The sequence below is a fragment of the Strix aluco genome, chromosome 13 (assembly GCF_031877795.1).
Source record: "Strix aluco isolate bStrAlu1 chromosome 13, bStrAlu1.hap1, whole genome shotgun sequence".
Classification (NCBI taxonomy): Eukaryota; Metazoa; Chordata; class Aves; order Strigiformes; family Strigidae; genus Strix; species Strix aluco.
The window spans coordinates 7,109,888-7,134,290 of record NC_133943.1 but is presented as its reverse complement, the minus strand read 5'-3'; the positions used below and the strand labels follow the sequence as shown (position 1 = coordinate 7,134,290).

The 24,403-nt window shown below is 52.7% G+C and overlaps 1 protein-coding gene across 1 annotated transcript; it reads left to right on the top strand.

Annotated features, from left to right (window-relative positions):
- The first annotated feature begins 13,623 nt into the window (after positions 1–13,623).
- On the top strand, positions 13,624–23,832 carry SPARC (secreted protein acidic and cysteine rich). Its single transcript, XM_074838699.1, has 10 exons — positions 13,624–13,772; positions 19,876–19,944; positions 20,160–20,210; positions 20,392–20,476; positions 20,904–21,025; positions 21,272–21,392; positions 21,575–21,708; positions 21,878–22,026; positions 22,717–22,865; positions 23,065–23,832. The coding sequence occupies exons 2-10, from the start codon at positions 19,888–19,890 to the stop codon at positions 23,091–23,093; spliced, it is 897 nt and encodes a 298-aa protein (XP_074694800.1). The 5' UTR covers positions 13,624–13,772; positions 19,876–19,887; the 3' UTR covers positions 23,094–23,832.
- The last annotated feature ends 571 nt before the right edge of the window (positions 23,833–24,403 follow it).

The following is a 24,403-nucleotide window of genomic DNA, read 5'->3' as shown; positions in this document are numbered from 1 at the left end:
AACTCCTATTAGAGCAGGGCTGGAGGATGACACCCAAGCTGCTGCTTGTTTTCTCCACCAAAAAGGACAGCATCGCATGTGCTCCCCCATCAACCTTGTAGGCTTATCAGGGGAACAGGGCGTTTCAACCAGACCAGGCAATCTGCGGAACACTCTCTTTCTGCCTGTTTTCCTTCCCTCTGGATAAGATAAGATGTTTGGGGAGATGACCTGCTGGTCCTACCTCCAGGACAGTGAGCGCAGGAGGCTCTGCACCAGCGTTCCTGGAGCAGTGGCTCTGCAGGAGCACAGGGTTCCTCCCGAAAGGCCACCTCTCCCACGAACACACAGTCAGAGCTGAGTAATGACACCCTGTGAGAGTCCCTGCTTTGGTGTGTGGGCTGCGTTTGGGCTGATTGCAGCTGGGCTAGGAAAGTTAAGGAAGGATGATCAAGTCTGAACAGAGCAGCAGACCTGCAGAGTGGCTTATGGAAAAGCTCTGGGAGAAAAAACAGGTCCTTCATAGAGTCTAAAAGAATAAGACAGTCAGTACCTAAGCAGAGTCTCTTTGCTCTGCCACTGTCCAAGATCTTCAAAATTGTCACTCATCAGGTTGGTCCGAAATTGGCCCCCAGGTCATGGAGAGGGACCCCAGCAAGCCTGCACAGATTACGTGGTCACAATGATTTCCACAGGAAACAATATGCCAGACACTGAGGCTGTGAGGCCGTTTTCAGACGAGGAAATGCTCAGTTTGCAATGCAAACAGGAAAGGGTGGCACTTGGAAAAGGAGCTTTCCTGTACCACAGACACCTTGGCTCTTCAGGACATCCCAGTGACCTGCTGGAAGAGGGATGTGTCAGCCCTGCCAGCTGCAGGGCGAGCAGCCGCTGAGGTACAATTCAGTGCATTGCCATCAGTGAAGATGTCCTCCCAGCAGCAGGAGTTCACTTCTGGTTTCTCCACGGGGTTCTCAGCCCAGCTCCGGCTGAACTGTGAGAGTCCATGAACTGCCTCTACTGTGGCACCACTAAGATCTGGACAAACCCAGAGAGACCGTCTTTAAAAGTTCTTTTGTTTCCCCTGCCTCAAAATTATCTTTGCCTCCCCCCCCCCGTGGTGTTTCCAACAGAAGGCATTTGCTTTTCTCACCCACTTCATTGTGTTTGCAGAGTTGCTCATCTTGTAGTGCCGCTGTACTTCTGGGTGTCATTTTTCACTCAGTGTTACCTTTCCCTGCTTTTAAAACCAAAATCTGATTTCAGTGGAAAAGTCTGCAGCCTCCAAAACCCAGTCCTTTATCCACAAAAGAAAAGGCTGCCTTGGTTATCCCAGAGCCACCTTAAGCACCACTAGCTTTTTGGCCCTTTCTAATTACCAGATGACAGGCAAGGGATGATTTTAACCAAAGGAGCAGTTGTACTCAGTTGAACCACCCAGTAAATGAGAGAATTTCCAAAATAGCACCGCAGGCTGCAGAAAGCAGACAAGGGATGGGAGATCCCCCTCAGTGCCTGCAAATGGTGATCCCTGTTGGCTTGGAGAGGTAAATTGCTGTGAAATTTCAGGGTGGGAAAGAAGGGTTCAGTTTGCAACAATCTCAGGAATTCCACAGGCGTGTCGTGTCTGGGTGTTAAGACTGTTACACAGGGGATTCATTACCAAAAGATGGGGATTTTCTAGTCTTAACTCTGCTTTTAAATGTTTGCTGTAAGAAACAACCTGCCTTAGGCTTCCACCTTTGCTCGCCTGCCTGCTCCCAGCCCAGGCATGGCAGTAGCAGAGCTGGGAGCTGGATGAGCACCATGACTGATGTTTGACTTGCAGGCAGGATCATACCCCCATGCTTTTGAGGTCAAGATCTGCAACGTTGCTCTGACCAGCTGCTCTTTGAGCTACAGCCATGGAGATGGACCTGGGGGTCTGTGTGGCACTGGGCTGGGTGTCCGTAGTCACGGGCATCACCCTAAGTGGTCATCTCTGCTGATGGAGGCCAAGTGTAACGAAACAGCCAGATAATGTGGTCCCTTGGAGGGAGTCAAGCTCCAAAACTGACTGGAAAAAGCTTGACAGTCTCTCTGAGCTAAACGTGCTGGTCTTGCATCTTTCCAATAAGGTCTACAAGACTCCATCTTCCTTGTCACACTGTAATGGGTGATGCGCTGAGCTGTCCTGATGCTTGCTGCACTGATGTACAGAGCAACACCAGAGGCCCTTGCTGGTTCCCACTCCCTTGTCAATACTTGCAGGTTCCCTGTATGACCATCACAGGCATCTTTCCACATTGCAGCTTCCAAAACAGCAAAACATACGGGGATCTGACAGACTCCCCCTCCAAGACTGTGGCAGTGTAAATAAAAAAAATAAAAAAACCCAAGCCAAACAAAAAACAGGCTTAATTAAGAACTTCAAGAGCAGGAAATGTGCACATATAGGCTAGCCAGAGCACAAATATTTTCTTTTGGAGCTGTTTTCTCCAAGGGTTCAGCAAGGTGATCAAGGCTGGGTTATAGAGCGAGGGTAGCAAACAGTTCCCAGCCCCTCCCGAAGGCAGCGGCCACAGGGCACTTGTTCCGCATCCTTCCCCGGTGCTCCAGCCTTTGGCTTTAGCCTCCTGCACTATATACTGAAGCTATTCAACCATTTGGCTAAAAGCAGATGGGGAGGGAGAGAAAACAAAGTCAAATGAGAAGGAGAAAGGCAGCTTTTGTGCTGCCTCTGTTTGCAAAAGACCAAGCCCCTTTCGGACGAAAGTTTAATTTACTGGACTCTGGAGAGCTGAGGCTCACAGCCCCACAGCTGCTGCAGGAGGTGGCATTTTGGGGCAGCGATAGGGAGCAGGTAGGGAGGCAGCTCTCATGAGTGAGGAGCTCTCTCAGAGGGGCTGTGGGATACACAGGAGATGATGCAAAGTCCTTGGCTGCTCTGGGGAGAGCAGATCTGCTCTGTGACTGTTCTCCTACATGGACCTTTCCCAGGTCACCTAGAAGGGATGAGGAAAACTGGTCTGCATAGGCAGGAGCCTTCAGCCTGGCCCTTCCTGCTATTGTCTCTCTGCTCATCATGCCTGCTCCTGAGCACCTCCGGAAAGACTTCTGGGTGCTACATAGCTGGGTTTGGGTTTCCTCTTCACCAGACCAGGCACCAGGCCAGTGGGTTGCTGTGCTGTCACTGGGGCAGGGCACAGCCAGAAGAGAGATGCTGCAGCATTTCAGACTTCCTCATGGTTCCCAGTTCCCAGCAGGTGTGGAACTCCCAGAGCAGAGCTGTCTCTGTCAGCCCACCTAAGACCTGCTCACCCTTTTTCAACAGATGGATGAGAAAATGTTAAAGTAAAAAATGCAGCTCATTCCCTTTGAATGAAAGACGCTTGAATGGAACAGGAATCCACTGTGCCCAAGGACCCTCCTGCCCCATTTCAGATGAACTAAATTCCCCCCCTCCAAAGCTCCTGCTCAACTGTGGGCAGAGCTTGGCCCACAGAAGCCAGCGTCAGCATGGTGCACAATGCCCAGCAATCACAACAGCGGCCGCTGGCTTAATCCGTTGTGCACAGCTTTAAAAAAATCCAACCCACAAAGCTATTGTCAGAGTGATCCCACTGATTGCATCAGAAGTCTGCATGGGACATGGGGCTGTCTCGAGGGCGGGCAGGGCTCAGTGGGGGGATGCCTGGGGTGCTGCCTGCTCGGGATGGCATTGTAGGGAGCAGCCCTACAAAGAGACCCTACGGTCCTTTGGCTTCTGCCTTGCCTCTGTGTCTCAGCTGAGCTGGTGGGGGTTAGTTCTTCATATCATCCCCACAAAGGCATGGGGCAAAGAGTTAGGGTCTCCCTTTGGTGGAGAAAACCCCGATAGGAGTATTTGCATCTGTATTTACCTTTATTTTTTCCTTCCCCACTTCCCCTGCCTCTGACCAGTGCTAAACGCTTGTGCTCTCCCAGGAGCAGCCAGCAAAGCAGGCGGCTCTGTGGGAACGATCCAATTTCCAGGGCAACCAGGACAGGACTGAGTCCAGAACGTCCTCGACTCACAGTGCTGCTCTTATTTCTCCCTGGTTTCCTCTCCATGTGCTTTCTTAAATCAGCCTGTCTATTGCCAGGGGAGAAGTCAAAAAAGCAGAGATGTGGCACATCCAGAGTCCTCCCTGTTGGCTTTACAGCTGCGGGGGGATTTTTAGCTTTCCAGTTTCAGGAGCACCCTCCAAGCTTGCCCTGCCCTGAGGTCAAATTATGACAAAGTATGGTCAAAGCAAGAGCATAGGAAGCCAAGAGACCAGCTCTGACTCTTTAAAAGCTCTGTGCTGAGCTGTTGGCTTCTCATCAAGGGTTCATGTGCTGAAGACAGGGACATGTATCCCCAGGTAATGATCACCATCCTTTGCCACTAGCACTGGCCACCCAGAGCCACCTCCACCATGAACCTGCTGGGGACAGCTGCAACTACAATTCCTGGTGTGTCCAGAGGAAAACCAGAAAAGTGAGGCCCCTGTGCCTCACCAATCATCTCAGCTGAGTGTCTCCAAACCCCTCCTGCCATCCACTTGCTTTCCTTCTCCCTGGCAGAGCCAGTCTGTCCACAACTCCTCTAAATAGGGTCTCAGCGCACCAGTGGAGCTGTGGGTGCCCAGCTGCATGCCAGGCAGCTCAGCAGAGAGGCTGCATTAGCAAGACGCCAGCAAACCTTCCCCGTGAGCCGCCCAGAGCTCCACCGGCCAGCAGGAGCTGCACTTGGGATAGATGCTGGAAGAGCCACTTTGAGGTAAAGGGAGCTGGGCATGAACAAGCACCTCTTTCTGCCATGGAAAACAATAGACCTAACCCAATGCAACCCAATGCAGGGGGGTTTTAAAACTCATCCCGAAAGCAGAAAAATGCAGAAAACCTCCAGCTGTTATTTCCAGATTTACAAACCCAACAGAGGACCTGCCAATTCATGCCAGAGAAGAAAACTTGTTTGTGTGTGTGTGCATAAAAATGAAAGCCAGGCATTGCTCCCCATGCCTGGAATTGTCTCTCTGGCCCCCAGCTGGGCAGCAGCTCAGCCTCGCAGCATGTGGAGGAGTGGGGAGGGAAAGTGTCCTTGTCCCACACTGAAATGGGCCCTCCCAGGTTTGCAGAGCAGAGCTTGCTCCCAGGCTGGGGGCGAGTGGCTGGAGCCCACTCCCTGCCACATCAGCCTGGGACCACTCCAGATGCGGCCATCGGTAGGTGCAAGAAAAGGGGCCAGGAGAGGATATCTCACTCCTTACTAGTCCCCTTCTTCCACAGAGCTCCAGAAAAGTCAGAGGGAAGGATGTACTTTCTGATTCCACTGGAAAAGTTGAACACAGAAGGATGTGGGGAGAGGACAGAGATGTCCCTTCTCATCCAGCCTTTTCACCTGCACTTTCCATCCAGAAGCAGCACACATTCCATCAGTAGCACTCACTATTTCTAATTCTTTGGAGAAAGGACAGCATGAATGGCCAAACCTTGAGCGAGATGACACCAGTGTCAGTCCAGGCACACCTCAGGCAGCAAGGACTGCCACTTTTCAGCGTTAACCAGGGGGAGAGGAGCCAGAAAGGAGTCCTTGGGCACAGTGGGAGCCAAGCTCCCTCAGCTGCTGCAGGGATACCTGTGCTGTCTGCAGCTGCATCAGTCTCTGTGTGCATTAGAGAAGGAAATAGCTGAACATCCCCGCACAGGTATGGTGCAATCTGCATGGACCCAGCGGGGTGACCATCCATAACCCCAAAGCACAGTGTGGTCTCCCTCCTGTTTTGCAGCTGGGTATCTCCAGAGAGGCCCAGACAATTCCCTGCACCATCCCGCTCACTGAGAAAACTGGTGTTTCCTTAATATCCCAGTTCCCACCTTTCCCCCCCAAGTGAACAACAAATATTTTTGCAGATCCATGCCAATAACAATCCATTAATCCTGGTAACAAATCCTGGGCAAGCTCTCTCCCTGGGGTGGCGTGGGCAGGCAGGTTAGCGCAGGAGAGACGATGCAGTGGGCACCTTTGGGCAAGTCTGAATTAAGGGGCTGGGGGGAGTGACATCACCAACGCTCATGTCTTGCCTCGATAATTTTCTGGTTACTCTTTCCACATACCTGATACAATTAATGTTCATTAGCATCACAGAGGAAAGAGTCCAGGGGCCTCTCCAAAGCTCCCATCTCAGGGAAGAATTTTTTCCATGAGTTTTTCCCATAAAAAGAGAAGCTCAAAAGGGAGTTCTCCAAATCTGATGTTTTTCTAAGCTGTGGTTCTAGTCCCTCCATCTCCTTAAACAGCTGCTGATAACATATGCAAGGCATACGGCGCAGGGAAACGCTGCTAATTTTAGTAGGAGGTCCCAAGGGAGGACTCAGCTCTGGGCCAGGCACAGGATGGAAAGTCACAGCGCTCGCTCAGGGCCCCACACGACCTCGCTATTTTGGGGCTGACCACGTCCCACCTTGCCCCAAGCCCACAGACACGGTGCAGCATCAGCCCCGAGCCTTCCCGCAGCCCAGCTATTCCTGCCCACAGTGCTGCTCCTGCCCACAACACCAGCTCCTGCCAAACCCCGGCCAAACTGGATGGTGGTTTTTGAAGGGAAGTAAACAAGTTTCAGGCTAAATTGAGATCCCCAGAACTCATCACACTGAAGCAATGATGGATGAGGTATTATCTGCATATGCCCTCATACGACAGCTGTATTTTCATCCAGCTAAGGGGGTTGTGTCCTCCTGGGATTCTGTTACCCTCTGATCAGTGAAATCCCATCAAACTCCAGGCAGATGAAATGAATGACTCCACTGACTGGCCCTTGCAAGGAGCAGGATATTTATGTGTGGCCATAAAGATCTGGACTGCTCAAAGTAGGAAGATTTTAAGGGACCTGAACTCCCCAGGGTAAAAGCCAGGCTGGCAGGGGAGTTTATAGGGGCTCAGAACTGCACTTGGAGATGATCTGGAGGAAGCCTGCAAGCAGACATGGCAGGGAGGTCAGCGCTTTTGCCGGTGGTGTTGGCCTGGAGCATCTGTGTTTGTAAATCACAGCATCATGAGATGCTAAAATCCTCGAGCGGTTGTCAGCACTGCCCCTACCAGCCCAACCTACCCTGTCCCAACAGCCCTTCGTGCAGCTGCTTCATGGCAGGGACGGCTCCATTCCCAAGGCATCCTGCTCCAAAGCCTTGCTGTCAAAAAGCATTTCATACTGTCTCCCCTTTTGCCAGCTTCTAAGCCTACCTGTGACTGGCTTTTTCCTCTGTATTGGATTCTCCCAAATGCATGTTGCCAAAATCAATCCCATTTTTTCTCCTTTAAGAGACACCCTGTTTATGGACCTTCCTGCATCCAGCAGCCTGTCTCGTTCATCTGGTACATCTCAAGCCAGGGCTTGTTCTGAAGCGAGTTCAGTTCCAGTAGAAAGTGTCAGAGCAGTAGACCGAAAAATGCATTTCTCAGGGTGGATACATGCAGACTCAGCCAGGGGTGGCCTGAGCACTCCAGGCACCCCCATGCTGCGCCCTGCCTGCTGTGCTGCGATGCAGCCACAGCTCCAGCACGGTCTGATTCCCACCCAGGGATGGTGTAATAGCTCATCCGTGAGCAGTGCTAGAGGGGACGTGGCCTCTTGGGATCCCTCTGCATGGCACGGGGCTGCGTTTCCTGGCTTATGCAACAGCAGGACGGCCGGGGCTGTACAACTGGCAGGGGATGGGGATGGTGCTGGGAGCACTGAGCCATACACAGACTGAATTACTGTGGGGCAGGGCTGGCTGGGAGGGGGGATATTTTGATAGGGTTTTGCCACCAATCATGGTTAATAGGAGGACAATAAAGTCCTGTTCTTCAGCCTCCACAGGGAACTACTAAACTTTCCAGACTTTAATTTAACAAGCAGCCCAGCCTCCTCATCACCAGCGTGCCTTGCCCTCCCCAAGACTCTCTCTCTGTGCTCCTCTTCACCTCCAGCAGTGCACAAGCCTGGAGCAATCATTTAAAGCCCATCTCAGCTACCATGCTCCTGCAGCCATCAAATTATTCTGAGGACAACATCAAGCCCTGCTGCCTGCTTTGCCTCAGCCGTGATCCTGACCCATGGCAGCTCTGCTCCTTCCCCACTCAGCCCCACTGGACCCTCACCAGTCTGCCCACCGCATCGCATCCCTGGCAGGGGAGCCGACTAAATGGGCTTCCAGCAAACCACCAAGGAGCTCCCAACAAAGACATGGCCCAGGAAAACCACTGCTTTCACTCCCAAATTCTAAGGTTGTGGAGCTGATTGAGCTAAATTAAAAGGGATCTGGTTATCAGTGATTGTGGATTAGGTAGCCAACTCATCTGAGAATCAAGATTTCCTTAGAGGACTTCACACTCATGACCTAAAAAACCAAAGGGGCAGCTGGCCCCACAGAGCCTTGTGAAACCTGGCATTTGCCTTTCGTTGCCCATGGTTATTACCACTGCTTTCCAGATGGCGTTTGGATGTCCTGGAGCTGGCACAGCTTCACCTGGGTACTCCTATCATGGCTGGGCCTTTTAGGAGAGACTTTTAGGCTGTGTTTATCCATGCAAAAGAGCTGCCACTGCAGCCCAGGAGCTTCCCTCTCCCCGCATGTCCCAGGGGCTTGAAGGTGGATTCCTGTTTATTTCCTTAAGCAGCTCTATTCATAGCCTTCAAAAGCTGCCAAGCCGCATCTGTCAGGCCCAAGAAGACTCAAAAATGCATTTTAGGTAAACACCAGGAGCAAGGTGGGACTGCCCAGAGTTAGCGGTGTTTGCTGTGCTTCTCCTTTGGAAGCTTTATTGAATCTTCTGCAAGTCATAGCCAAATCTCCAATGCAAGGTCTCGAGCAAAAGTGAAGTTGGCCTGAGACACCAGACTGTAATTCAGGCACACAACATCCTCGTGTTCAGGATTAATAGAGAACAGCCCCCTGCAGCAAGAGAGAAGTGCTTTCAGGGAAGGCAATGAGGTCCTTTGGATATTGGAGGCATTGGACTGGGACCAAGATCAGCCAGGCTGGATCTGCCCAGACCGCACATGGGCGCTTCAAAGCAGCTGAAGACCTGTCCCATCTGCTGGTGCCTGGTGTGACGGCTCCAGGCAGCCCTGTGGGGACTCTGCCACTGGGACATGGTGCAGGGCTACAGCCAGAGGGGTTCTATCTACCACCCGCTCGGGGTGTAGCTGGGGGCAGGCACAGCTGCCATGTGCAGAACTGATGCCCACAAGAGGCATCCAGGGCAGGGTAGGGGTAGCTGCAGCACCCAGAGCTCCCTGCTTGCACCACGGTTGAGGAAGGTGATGGATCATTTTTCCCCTGTTTCTTTGGGTTCAGTTTGGTTTCAGGGAGGACAGATAAGCTTCTCCCAAGCCTGCAGCCCCACACATTTCCAGGTGAGTGAGATGATCATTGCAGGAGTAGTTTGAAAGAGGTGGTGGAGAGATCCCTCCCACGGGGCATGGGAAGTGCCTTCCACCAGAGATCAGAGGGGACAGCTGTGAGCCCACGCACACCATGGAAAGAGCAAACCATTCCCCAGCAAGCATGTCCTGCCTCCTGGCTCCACAGCCTGCTCCCAGATCATGACTCACCACAGAGCCATGCACAGCTGGATTTCCACCCCCTGCCCCACAGGCCTCTGGTTTACAGCTGAAAATCCACAATGACATCCCCTGCTCCTTCTCCGTCTGCTTCTGACAGAGCCAGCACCCCATTTGCTTGCATCACCCCATTGAGCCAGCTCACTCCCAGTCCATCTGCAGATCACTGAGGCTCAGGCTCTCCTGGTCCAGGCATTGAAAGAGACCTCGGCTGGGTGTCAGTCTGCTCAATTTGAACCAGGCATCAGTCCTACTGCTGAGCTTGGGGGGAGAGTCCCACCCCCCTGGGAAGAAATCCTTGCCCTGTGCAGGACAAAGACAGCCACTCTCGGGCAAGTTCCCAGGGCAGTTTGGGTTCATTCTGTCCTGTGCAGATGGTGCTTCCAGTGGCCATGCATCTGCTTAGTGTGAGTCTAGAGAGCACAGCCTTTCTGCCTCTGATCTGCTTCTGAAATGGAAAAAAACAGAAACACTCCTGCAGGACCTGCTGACACACTCCCAGATCACAGGAGAGCTGGGACATTCCTGGGATAAGCAGATTCCTGTCTGCTCTGCACTTACTCGTCTCATTTGCCTTTTCCTGAGCTGGGTGCTGCATTCCCACCCCAGAAGCCGTTGCCTTTCCCCACACTGCCCTGTGTCTGCGAGGAGCTCAGCCACCAGCCACACACCCAGCGATGAAGACTTAGTAAATGACATTTCCGCAGTGGTTCCAGAGCATCCTGTTTATTTCCATGCACTTTGGGTTCATTGTTTTGCAGCAGCATCCACCAGCAATTAATGCAGAAACATCCTCTCCAGAAACACTCATTAAAGAATCCATCCCAGAGCAGAGAAATGGAAAGGCTCCTTAGACTGACAGATTTGTGAGTAGGAGACAGCAGGATTATTAATCCACACCTTTATCGTTTCCACCAAGCTACTCACTTGCATTTCTCTCCTCCTCTTGCAACAGAATTGTTCCCCTCTTGGAGAGCACCAGGGTTTTTTTAACTGTACCAGCCCAGATCTGCCTGTCCTGGCTTAAAATGGGATGAAGAAAGAAATTTGGATTTTGAACTGGGGTTAGCTGGAGTTCAGACCTCAGCCCTGCAAACCTCTTGGCTTTGCTATAAACTGAGCTCAAGTCTCGAGGGGTCTTGTCCTGTTTGCTGTTTCCGTTGGAGTTTGTGCAGTCAGTTGAGCTGGGAGTGAGTGCTGGGAGCCCTGGGGTGCATCAGCTGTGACCAGACCACCCTGCTGGCACGTGGTCAGAGAGCCCGAGCTGGACCTGTGAGGCCAGCAGCACTGCGAGGGCTCCCAGGGCATCCCCAGAGGGCATAAGATGACCTTCTAGCATGTGTGAGGTCCATTTTTCTTCCTGGCAGCCTGACACCTCTTTGACGGTCCCACTAAGCCTTATAACTGTGGAGAGAACTTTTCAGGACTCTCTTTGCAAGCTCACAGTCATTTCCGGGGCTTCTTAAAGCTGCTGAGATTAAAGAGTCAGTCAGCCAGTTGCTCCAGGCTCGTTTCCCTCTCTGTGCGATCCCGGTCCATCCCACAGCTGACAACGCACACCCGGGCCTGGCAGCATGGCCCTCATGAGATGCAGGACCTGGCTGTCCCCACCATGTGCGTGGAGGACAGTGGGGACCCCTCACTCCCACCCACCCGGGGCTCACCACCATGAGCTCAGGGGCCGTTGCCAGATGTGACTGCATCACTGCGGCAGGCTGCTTTTTGCTTTTGCTCAAAACCAGGCTTTAAGCCGCCACGTATATAAAGAAATCCCTGTTATAATTATCTTCCTGGCACTGTCATTTGTCTAAGCCCTTAGAAGAGGGCTTAGCTTCAGGCTACAGTGAAGTGCACTAAGCAATTGCCACGTTGTCAGTTAGAAAAGATGTGGTTTCTTTTCTCTTCATTTTTTTTTTCCTCCCTAAAATTTTTTCCAGATGTCTTTTTTTTTTTTTTTTCCTTAGGAGAAGCACCAGCAGCTGTACAATTTCAATGCGAGCCGTGACTAATCCAGTGCAGAGAGCATTCAACAAGGCTATTCAACTCCTCGGAGTGCAAATCAAGCAAATGAAACTTGGGCTTAGGGGATGTGTGACCTCTGGAGCCAAACTGGACCTATGAGTGGCACTGAGCTGCATGTGGGAGCTGTGGACACTTGTGGTGGGAGGAGAAGATGCTCCAGATGTCACAGGCGGTTGGCTGTGTTAGAAGGACCCATGGGGGCTTAGACACCACCACAAAGCTGGCCTCCACATGGACCTGAGAGGGTCGTGTGGGGTACTTATGGATGTCTCTGTGAGTGATATCAATATCCATATATCAGCATCTAGGGACGGCTTTTGAGTAGTGTGTAGACAAGTAAAGAACTGGGTGAAGAAGACTTTCTTATCTTGTTCTTTCCCACTAACCTCCCAAGCTGCCTGATCACAGACATCAACCATCTCACTGGGAAGTGATGATGGTTTCTCACAGCCCCCTCCCCTATCTCTCCCTTCCCCTTTCCCTTTCCATTTTGTTTATTTTTTGTTTCTTGTTGGCCATGTGGATGTTTAGCCTTACATCTGTTTCTTTCACATGCAGCAGAAGCGCCGCGAGGCCAGACGAGGAGTGAGCTGATAAAGAATCACAAATCACGAAGTAACAGGCATCCTACAGAGCAAGGAGCCAGCACAGCTCGGCAGGTCATGACAGGCCTGTTTCTATGTTGATATCTAAATCCCCAGCAACATCAGTGAGAAGAGTTAAACATCCAGACTAGTGTCTCAGCCCCTCTCAAAGACAACATGTAATCATGAGGAATGAACCCAAACCCCAGGCAGACAAGACAAAACACGATGTTGCATTTTGTTATGGGCTTGGGATGTCCTTCACCCAGCATCCACAATCAGACTGCTGGTGCCCAGATGACTCGTCCTCAGTCCTACTGGCTACACCAGCCACCATATTTCCAGCAGATCCTGCATCACCCCAGATGGGGCGAGGGTTGGTGCTGTGGGTGGATCACAAGCTGCAAAGACCTTCACTATCTGCAGGGCTCAGGACAGCCCTGTATGTCATGGAGACATTCTTCAGGGACACCCAAAATCCAGCAATTTGACAGTCTCTCTTTTTGGCTGCTGGTTTTATTTTGCAATGCAGCGCCATGGCCATGCTGGCACATAAAGGCATTCTGTCTGGTTCTGTCAGGGGAGTGGATGAACCTTGAATCCTCTCAGTCACAGTAAGATGCAAGGAGAGAGGAGATGGGTTTTCACCCTGAGCATAGAAAGGAACAGATGGGAAAAGTCAACTCCAAACAGCTTTGCTGTCTGGCTGGGCAGCTGCTCCAGCTGAGTTATGATCTGTAAGGTCAAAATACTTTGTGAGGTCTGAAGAGACCATCAGATTCAACTGACCAGCAATTTCGACTGTGGGTTTTGCTCAATCAGTCCAGATCTGCTGGATGATAACCACAGCAGAAAGACCAATCTGCTGAGGGTCACATCTACCAGCACAGAATTTTTCTGCCTACTTGGAGCATATTTCAGACATGTCATAACTCTCCACATTTGCTGGATCATTCTTTCCTCTCCCTTCCCACAAGGCAGTCCCAGACAGCAGCAGTGTTAGGAGAGAGGATGGAGGAATGATGACTCTCCTGCCTTCCTCTGCATCCCTCTGAGGATGAGAAACACCAGCTCTGGGACTGAATTTCAGGGACTGAACTAATGCTGAAATGACAGCATTTAACATTTTAATTGCAGTAGGTCAAGGTGGTAGGAGGTGCACAAACCAAGCAGAGACGGTATTCCTCCCTGCTCCCCCCATGCTGTTAGTCCGAGGGAGCCAAAGAACCGACCATCTCATTGCAGCAGTGCAGGCAGCTGCTGTGACAATGACTCTGCTGGGAAGGTTGCACTGGGGGCTCATCTGTCCCTGCGAGAGACCCCCTTGATCTCCAGTCCTGCTTGATTTCTCTGGTCTATCCTTTGGACCCAGGCTGTGCCTCAGCCCGTCTTTCGGAGTGGGTGGGACTGCCCACTGAGGAGAGAGGGAGAGGAAGAGACCGATTTGGAAAGATAGCGAGGAGGAGGAGGAGGAGGAGAGGCAGCGGGAAACCCAGCCCACCCTTTGGTTTCCTCCTGCCTCCTTCTAAAACCTGCAGATTCCTCCAGCCCGTCCAAGCGCCTGAAGTTTCCTCAGCCCTGCTGCCGGGACTGCGAGGTATGGCCCGAGACCTTCGTGTTTGCCTTTCCTGTGCTGTTTCTCCCGGCATGGGGGTCCCCATACCCCACTCGCGGGGGTCCCTGGCCCGGGAGCTGCTCTCCCAGCCCGTGGGGCACCTACGGTGCTCAGTGGTGCATCACTTGGGGGGAAGAGGTGGGTGCTCCCCACCCGAGCGATGCATTTACAGACCCCTCCTGACTTCTCTTTCTCCTCTTTGCAGCACCTCCGCTCCTAAACTGTTACTCTATTTCACTGCCAGGTTACTAACTTTAACACTTTGGTGGCATCTGACTGTAAAGGTTTAACCTGCCCTAATTTTTTTCTCTCTCTCCCCCCTTTTTCCCCTCTGCGTTTTCAGTTGTGGGGTATCTCCTTAGCGAGATGCATGAGACCAAGGTCTGGGCACATCAAACCAACCTGCAGAGCAAATCAGATCTAGTTACAAACTAGTCCCAGTTACTCCCAGCCTGAGGTGCATTGGCAGGTGAGGTTTTACTCACCAGGATATCTAGTGGAAGAACAAAAGAGCTGTCGACTTCATCTCAGCATTTTTATTTTTTCAGTACAGCCGCTCTTATTTCTCCTAAAAAAAAAAAACCAAACAAAAAAACACAAAAAAAAAGAAAAAACCAAAACACTCGGCTTTTTGTTCCAAGCAGACTTTGAAACAATTTCAAGTCCCGCTGCCCTGGTTTGCTTCACTCCAGCTGATCAACTGTTAAGAGAGATGGAGGTTGCAGGAGAGGAGGAACAAAGCTCTTTTGTGGGGTTTTTTTTGTTTGTTTTTTGGGGTTTTTTTTAAGTTTTAAGAACTTGGGCTCACTCGGGCACAGTTTTAGGTCCACGCAGAAGAGCCGAGGGCTTGTTTCCTTTAAAGGCAGCCGCTGTCCTTCCCGTCCCGGTGACGTGCGTGGCAGTCTAACTCTGCTCTTTGTGTTCCTCCTCTAAGAAAGCTCCACTCTGGTGCATCCAGCCAAGAAAAGGAAACTTAACAGGATGGGGGCTGAATTCCCACCCAAACCGAAAGGCAACGCTTTCAAGTTGGAGTGAAATCGGGGGCACTGGGAAAGTCACCAGTACTCCAAGCCCTCAGTTACCACTAACTTGAAACAGCCCAAAAACTCAGCAACCCTCCAAAAGGACAAAAGTAAATCGCAGCCGTTTGTTAGGGTCGATCAGGCGAGGTTTAAGTGGAAACAAAAGGCTGTTGCGTTTTGCGCAGCAGTTAAAGCCAAGCTATTGTCTGCCACATAGGCAGGAGCAGGGATGCGGGCGGTGTTGGGAGGGGGAAGAGGAGAAATAAACTTTTCAAACTTTTTTTCAAGCCCCTCCTTCCACAACCCTCTGCTCTTCCATGACTCAGCCCCAGAGGAATGTCGGCTCCCATGGAAACCCTTTCTGGGTCCTCTGGTCGGAGGGATGTTGGGGCTGTTATCGCTGGAGCGGCTGTGGCAGGGCGAGTCCAGGGAATGCTTTGAAGATGGTTTGCATTTTTGCAGAATATTTAGCGGACAGTTTCTTCTCTCCCTGCTTTGTGGAGCTGTGCGAGATGAGCTTGCGGTATCCCCCAGGAGCCAGAGGGACCACTTGCACCTGGCACAGAAGTATCCAGGCTGCTTTTGGCACTCTCCCGCGCCCAGTCCAAACAAAAGAAAAAGCTCAGGCAGGACAATAAAATACTGTATCGCCTGTCCTTCTGACTGAGGTGTGCCAAGGGCTCTTTGTGAACTGCTGCTTGCAGCCCAGGTCTCATCTATGCACTTTTCTTGGTACTAATTTAATTGTTTCTCATTATGGATGCAATTTGCAACCTAGACAAATTATGACAGCATCAAGCCAGCACACACCTATAGTGGCATATGGGTTCTTATATCAATAAACCCTGTAAGATCGTTTATAAGTGCAATCAGAGCTGCTCAACTCCCTGCAAGGAAATGGGTTAACCACTACGTTGTGGTGTAGATGTGTCTTTAGTGACTCTGCATGGACAGATGTGTAGATAGATTCTTTTTCCTGTGTTTTACTTGGCGTGTGTAAGTGTGTGCATGAGCTAAAGGGAATTTCACTTCCATCTAAACCTAGCTTGGCTTTCTGAGCCCTGCTTGCTGCCTGCAAGGGGACTGTGCAGGTGCAACGAGCCAGGCTGGCTTCTGCCCAGTCCTCTGCTCCTGCCCTGCTCCCCTGCGCCCCAGTAGCTGCAGCACATCTGGGCAAGCCGGCACCCCCCAGCAGCACAGCCCGGACACGCAGGGACCTGTTCAGCAGGGAGCTTTATGGGGACTCACGCAAACAACTCTGACTTCATATCGAATTTTAGCCTGGGAGTGGCTGGCTGAGTAAAGCTCAGAGGGTCTTGCTCGCACAGGGAGGTCAGGGCCAGGTCACAGCCCTCGCATTGTGTCTCTGTGGTGGCCACACTTGGCCACCCATCGGCACTTTGAAAACTACGGCCCATGGTGGGGTTTGTAGGCTGAAGCTTTTTCTGGGCCGGACCTGCCTTTACATTCAGTCTGAGGTGCTGGGGCATGTCAGAGCCTGCGGAGCCTTGGAAGAGCAATGAGCAAATGGAGGGTGGGTGCAGCAGACCCTGCTGCTCGCGCTGGCTGCCCCCACGGGGCTGGGCCGGGGTGCTAGTGGGGAGCTGAGACATGGGAGGGTTTTTGCCCGATGATTACCCACTCCTGCTCCCCGCTGCTGTGGATGGGAGGTGGCAGCAGGGCCCCTGGCCCGGGTTAGCAGTGGAGGCAGCTGGGCTTATCCCCATGGCCTCAGGGAGGAGCTGTCAAAGTGGCCAGGCAGAGACTCCTCCCCACGCTAACGTGGCATCCCGGAGGGCTTATGCAACCCTGGCCAGGGCCAGCGCCACATGGGCCACGCTCCACCGTACATGGAGCCTCCTCCCGAGGCTGCACCCGCCTGGTCCTTGCCCTTCCCCAGCCCACAAAGGCCCCCAGGCTGGGCAGGGGGGGACAAGAGGGACCAACAGAACCCAGTGGCACAGACTGCTCTGTACATCACTGTGGGGTGTTTTCCCCAGCAGAAGAAACTTATGTTACGGTATTGGGTGTTAAAGAGTTCGCCAGAGTATCCTGCTTTGAATTTATGGAGGTGCTGAGGGTCAGTCTCAGACCTCTCTACACCCCATGGCTCTCATTAGGGATATGTCTGCAAAATGCAACAAGCAGCCTGCTCTGAGGGATAGCCTGGGCCATGCTAGAAAGGTTTATGGGGGCCACAAGACTCTGTTTACACAGCGACGGGGAGCTGAAGTCCCCACTTAGGATGCAAGTGGGGTCAAGCATTAGAAAAGCAGTGCAGGCCGTGGGTCCTCCAGCCCATGGGTGCCAGGGTGGCTTCTCCATCATCAACAGTCAGGAGGGCCAGCCTGAGGAGGGGGTGGTGACTGTGGAGGCTTCTCTTATTTTATAGTCTGCATCCCTCTCTGTGCCCACGATGTGCTGGTTTCCAGCGTCTTGCGAAGTGCTGGCTTCCGTTGCTTCCTTTAGGATACAGAAGGGTGTAAGTCCCTGCTTGCTAAAATCTCTGTCCCAGTCCTGTTTTCCTCTGCCCAGAATGACCTCCTGCTGCACCCTATTGCTCTGCCCCTCACACTGCCCTCTGCCCTCCGTGGGGCTCTTGCAGAGCAGTGACAGCCATTCCCAGTGCAGGGTCCCTCGCAGGGATCCCCCCAAGCCCCTCTGGCTGGGGGATGGATACTGAGCTCATGGTATGGCCCAACTGCCAACTCCAAAGAGCATCCTCCTGGATAGCAGGACCATGGTAGGTCCACAAGGAGAGACACTTGCACCATGGGCCGGACTCCTCTGCCAGAGCAGCTCTATGCGCAGAGCTCCTGAGCTGTTATTTCAGAACTTTTGGCCACCAAGCATTCAGGAAAGACCATGCTTTTGCCAAACAGACAGGGGCTCACAGACGCTGCAATGTCCTCTGTGCACAGGCTCTGCCTCCAGGAGGATGTTGTTTTTCAAATAAACTTGTTTTCCCATCTCCGGCGCGAGACAGCTCTGCAAAGCTTGTTTGCTCAGACTCGTGCTCCTTCTTCCTCCAAACACAACACTGGCAGCTCTGACTGTCTGCTGGCTGCTAGCAAGCATGTAATTCCCTGACCCCAGCTTACTGCATGTCCAGACTTTGAAATTCAGGGGTTTTTTGATGCTTGGGGAAATGATCTAAGATGGCCTTGGTCTGTGGTTGGGTTCTTCTCAATGCCATCTTCCACAGGTACATGCGCTGCCCTCTCCTCCAGGCTGAGCACTGCTGTGTTTCTGCCCAACAAGCATCACTGAACCTCAGAGCATCTTCCAAAGCAAACAAGCCCCTTGGGAGAAGCCCAGGAGGTGCCTTTACAAGCCAGGGGATAGCAGCAAGGGAGGAGATGCCCAGATTCACCAGTACTTTTCCACCTCCCCCCCCAACCCACCCCTTCAGAAGGGAAGAACCAGCGATGTCTCCTGGCAAATGCCGGGAGAGCTCTCAGCAGCCTCCAGAGCAAATAAAGGCGAGGGCAAGGGACGGCGTGTACTGAGTGGGAGAGGGAGCTGCTCAGCTGCAGCCTTGCCAGAGCAAACGGGCTCATCCCCCCCCCTCCCCACCTGCAGCCCCTCTCCCCACAGGTCCTCCATCCATCACGGCAGCCATCCCCACCACCCCGTGCTCCCAGCCCTCTGACATCCCTGGAAAGCTGCCCTCCATGCCCTGACACCTATTTTGCATGGGCACCCCGCTGGGGCTGAGCGAGGTGCTGAGATTGGAAGGAGGATTTCAGCCTCTGCGTGGCCAAACCTTGCTAAATTAGGAAGTGCAGCCCAGTCTGGCTGGTGGGCTGGCAGCACAGCGTTGGCGTGGTTTTATACCCAGAGAGCTGTCATGCACGGGGAGGAAGGGAAAGGATGCACTGGCAAATTAGGTATCCATCCATGCTTGCTGGAAGAGAAGAAGACACCTTGTCCAACATTTTCTGTCCCAGCAAAGCCATTGGTCTGCCCAGCCCCAGGGAGCTGGTGGGCTGCGATGCCCCGGCCACGCAGGTGGAGCAGAGAAGGGCGAGCGGAAGGAAGGCAGCGGAAGCCTTGGCAGGGGGACAAGTCCCCTCACTGGCAGGAGACAAACCGGGGGGTGTTTCACTCTCCCGGCAGGCGGAAGGGAGCAGGCAGCCCTCACTGTCAGGAGTGGGATGCCACCGGCATATTAAGTGGCCAGCTGAGCTCGTCTCTGCCCTCACACAGAGGGGCTCAATCCTGCCAAACAGGAACCGGGGGCGGAGGGACAAGGACAGCGCGATTTCACCAGCTGCACTCTCCTCCTGGCTCGCATCGCGGCTGCTGTTAGCTGGGCTGCCTGGCTCACTCGTCCTACAGAGTCCCTGCAACCGCCCAAATCAGGAGGGTGCAAAGGGCTCGTCCTCCTGGAGCTCATCTCTCAGCAGGATACAGCCCCAAAGCATCCTGGATCCCTCAAAACCAGTCTGGGGACTCTCAGGTCTGAGCAGAAAAAGGAAAAACTATAGTAGAGACTCCAACATTTGGGGGTGCTGGGCATGGGGGACCAGTCCCTGAAACCCCAATGGGTGCCTGTGTCCATGTGGGAAGGGGCTTTCTAAAGGATTTAAGTCTTAAGTGCCCCGTCTCACCATCTCTCTGTCATCTCTTTCCTTCCTCCACTTACATTTTCCCTCTGACTGACAAATAAAATGGTAGAGAGCTGCCTGTACCTGGGGCTCATATCAGGGGCTTTTAACATTAAAATATGGGGCTTTTGGTCCAAAAACTGTCCTGTGAAGGAAAGGGGAACTGCCATTTTGACTGCAATTTTTCTAAAGGCATTTAGGAAAGCAACAGAAATCTAAACCCCCACTACCCCATTTTGCAAAATCAAAAGAATTTGTCTTGGAAACATGATTTGGCTTAAGGTTTTGGCTAGAAAAGTCAGCATGTGGGTCTGTAATATTGAACAGACGAGGCAGGAAACCAAGGGAACACCCTTTTGTGAATGTCTGACTGCTAGCCGTGCGCTCAGCCCGGAGCTGGGAGGCACACAGCGGCCTCCTGCCTCATCCCTCCTTTTCCTCTCCTTTATTCAGGGTTGCTGAAAGATGAGGGCCTGGATGGTTTTCGTTCTCTGCCTGGCAGGCAAAGCCCTGGCAGCTCCGGTAAGTACAGGACAATGGAGCCTCTCTGCTGTGAGGGTTGTCCATCTGATGTTATCTGATGGGGATTTTCTTTTATAACGAATAAAACCCTGAGGGGTGGGGGACAGCAAGGGGAGAGAAAACCCAAGGGTGACCCTACTGCCTGTCCCAGTGGGCCAACCCCCATGGGACTGTCCTCCCCACACACCTCAGCTCATGCTCCTTTTCCCCCGCAGCAGGAGGCTCTGCCCGATGAGACGGAGGTCATCGAAGATCCCACCACAGAGGTAGGTGACTCTGCTCCTCCTCGTCACCCATCCCTGGCAGCACCCACTGCTCTGGGAAGAGCATCTCCAAAGCATGGGGGATCAGGGGCAATGGGGGGAGGAGGGGGGCTGTTCTGCCCCCTCGGGAGCTGGGGCTGGGCTCTTTGTGCACCCCCACCAGAAACACTGGCCTCTTTTTCAGGAGCCCGTGGGGGCTAACCCTGTCCAGGTGGAGGTAGGAGAGTTCGAGGAACCCACGGAGGATGTAGAGGAGATTGTCGCAGAGAGTAAGTCGCTCTTCCCCTGCCCTCCAGCAGGCAGAGACATTGTCCCTTCCCTGGGTGGGGGAGCTTTAGCCACCCCAAACAGTGAGGGACTTCTCTGGGAAGGGCTGTAGCACAAGGATGATGCCAACCTAGATGCACACTTAAAAGCAAAAGAGGTACATGGCCTCTTTCCAGCACTGGATTCTCTGTAAGCCCTTTTTTGCAACAGAAAACAACATTGCATTGTGTGGCTACAGAAAGGAGCCCAGGATTAACCCGAGGGCTAATGTGGTCTTCTGGAAACCCTCATATCTTCCCAGTGCAAGAAGAGATGCTCGGGGCTGTCCCTGGTGAAGTCTCTGTCTTCCCTCTGTGCTGAGATGCCCCGGGCAGCTTGTGGGAGGTGAGGATGGGGCAGGCTCTGACTTTGCTCCCTGCCCTCTCCCAGATCCCTGCCAGAACCACCACTGCAAGCATGGCAAGGTGTGCGAGGTGGATGACAACAACTCGCCCATGTGTGTGTGTCAGGACCCCTCCAGCTGCCCAGCCACCGCCGGTGTCTTCGAGAAGGTGAGGGCAGAAGCTGCTTCATGGACCGGAGCAGGGAGGGACCTCACATGGGACACTGCCAGAGGGTGGGGAGACAGTCAGAGTCAGGGTGGCAGGTCCTCATCTGGCCTTGGTCAGTGGTGACCAAGGACCTGTTGTTCACTCCAGGAAACAAGTTAAACTTCTCATTTGGAGGCTTTACCTGCTGACCCCCCAGCAAGGCTGGGCTTCACTGTCCCTCACACAGCATCTCCCCATCCTGTGCAGGTCTGCGGCACCGACAACAAGACCTATGACTCTTCCTGCCATTTCTTTGCCACCAAGTGCACCTTGGAGGGAACCAAGAAGGGACACAAGCTGCACCTGGACTACATTGGGCCTTGCAAATGTAAGCAGAGCCATTCCCTTAGACAAGGGGACCCCTAACCTGAGCACAACCCCTTTGCCCATGGGCTGAGGGAGAGCAAATGTCCAGGCAGATGCAGGGCCAGGGAGGGCGCTGGGACTGTGTGTCTGGAGTCTGGGGCTGAATGTCCAGGTGCTGTGCTGATCACCATGTCTGGCTTCCAGTCATCCCTGCCTGCCTGGACACAGAGCTGACTGAGTTCCCCCTGCGCATGCGGGACTGGCTGAAGAATGTGCTGATCACCCTGTACGAGCGTGATGAGGACAACAACCTGCTGACAGAGAAGCAGAAGCTCAAGGTGAGGGTTTGGGAGGGAGCCTGGGAGTTCACATCACCAACGGAGCCCAGCACACATGGGGAGCTCATCCAGAATGACCTGTGGACACCCCATGTAGAGCCCCTCCTGAGGTCCTGCCTTGCACCCCGTTCCCCTGCTGACAAGGTCTCCCCGGCCTTTCCTAAAACAGGTGAAGAAGATCCATGAGAACGAGAAGCGCCTGGAGGCTGGTGACCACACCGTGGAGCTGCTGGCCCGCGACTTTGAGAAGAACTACAACATGTACATCTTCCCCGTGCACTGGCAGTTTGGGCAGCTGGACCAGCACCCCATTGATGGGTGAGTGTCGGCAGAGCAGGATGGAGGCCCCCACCAGGACCCCCTTCTGCCTGAGGACTAGAGTGATTTGGTAGCAGAAGGTGTCAAGGCAGGCTAGAGATGTGACACAAGTGGGCGGTTGGTGGCAGAGGCACAGGCAGAACCCTGCAGAGGGACAACTCCTGTGCACATCTGGCAGGTGCTGCGGCAAACCGGGCTGTGGTAGAGGCAGTTTTGCCTTTTTCAGAAAGAGGGGCCTCCCCCAGTCCCAGCTGCCCCCATCTCCCTTGCGTGTGGAGTTTCTGTCTTCTCAGATTAACTGTTGTCTGATAGTTCCCTAAAATATCTCAGTCCAAAGGCCCGGAATAACTTCAGCAGCTGAAATAGCAGCTGCTGGCTTAGCTGTGAGCTGGAGATGGTGGCAAAAGCAATCACACACACAGACCCATGGGGTGGGGGCAGCTGGCAAGGACCCCCAGCTGCTGCCTATTTTATGACTAGCACAGCCAGTTGCAAAAGCAGTCACTTGACCTTCATGACACTCAGTGGCAGATACTGGGAGGGCACTGGGACAGCAGTCAAACCAGATGGAGAGCTGGGGCCAGCATCTTGCCCTGTGCTGGCCCCCTCACCCGGCAGAGCATCTCCCCTCCTGTGGGAGGGCGGCTGGTGCTGGCGAGCGGCGCGTTGACCATGTGGTCACCTCGGCAGGTACCTGTCCCACACTGAGCTGGCCCCTCTCCGTGCCCCCCTCATCCCCATGGAGCACTGCACCACCCGCTTCTTTGAGGCTTGTGACCTGGACAATGACAAGTACATCGCCCTGGAGGAGTGGGCTAGCTGCTTTGGCATTAAGGAGCGTAAGTACTGAGTAGGGAAGGAATGGGAGTGGAGGGAACACTGAAAAGCACCCCGAAAGCCCCCACTCAGGGTGAAGCAATGCGTTACAGCCAGTCCTGGGGAGGGAAAAGCAGAGGAGAGCAGGGAGGGGGGATCGCAGGAGCAGTGGGACCCTGGCAGCATCCACCTCCTAACCTTGTATCTCTTTTCCTTCCACAGAGGACATAGACAAGGATCTTGTGATCTAAACCCCCAGCTTCCTTCTTTGCTGCCAACTTTGTCTTGTTTTAACCTTCCCACTTCCTTTGGTTTTTAAACCGCTTTTGTTTTGTTTTGTTTTTCCCTGGGAACAAGGTGCTAATATAGATCTAAACATATGTAGTAACGGTGCTAAGAGAAATAACAGTCCTCATTCATAGCCTAATCTATTACCACTAGATTACTCAGCTGTTTCCACATGCTCTTACCAGCTCTTTCTCTCTCTGACATGTCTTTACCATTGACCAACCCTGTTCCTGTCCTAAATATCCGCTCGGTCTTGGTATCCGCTCTCGGATCGACTTCTCTTAACTTCTTACTAACAACACGTTCTTGGACATGTCAGCATAGACGCAAAGATCTCTCAGCTGATTCACCGCCCCCAGTCACAGACCACCAGCAAAGGAAGGCAGAGCCAGAGGATGTAGGAGGATTGGGCTTTTCGAGCAGAGCAGCTGTGGGTGACATTGCAGTCGCCCATCTCGTGGTAGTGGTGAGAAAGACATAAAGTGGCAAGATTTCGTTTTCCTTTTTTTTTTTCTTTCATTCCCAGGGCTTGAATTTAACAATCATTGGGCACAAAAAAAAAAAAAAAAAAAAAAAAAAAAAAGGGCTAATCAAATGAACAAATAGGAAAACGCACAAAAATGAAAACAAATAAAACGCATCACATCCTGTAAAATCCCCTTAAAAAATAAAGGTTTGAAAGTGCTACATGCTTTACCATTACTCAATGACCCTACTGCTGTTGTGTTTTCTGTGCTGCAAAGGGAGACCGGGTGCGGCCGCCTGTTCCCCTGGGGGGTGCGTGGCTGACCTTGCTGTTGCAATTCTAGTGTAGCTGAGACAAAGCTCTTGGCTCTCCCCAAATCATGGTGCCCTTGAGCACTTCGCACCTCTGCCTTGGTGGTGCTTAAATTCCAGCCCTGCTCTCCCAGGGAAGCTGTTTCAGGCTTGGAAGGGACATTTCTGCTCAGAAAGAGGCATGCTTGCAACACGCTCGAGGGAAAGGCTGTAATAATTTTTTCCTGTTGTGGATTTTAGGGTTTAAGGGATGGGCGGGAGGGAAGGGAGAAGATATTTGGATTTTGCTTTATAGAGAGGGTCCTGACAGGAGCGAAGGGATGGTTAAGTCTCACAGGCTGAGAACTCTTTTTTTTTACCTCTGAATGTTCCCTGTGCCTTATATTATTAAATTCCTGCCACAGTGTGAGCAACCCGATGAGTCTCTGTAATAAAAAATACTGATTTGAAACACTGACAATAAATGAGCTTGCAACGTTCCTCTGTTTCATCCCAT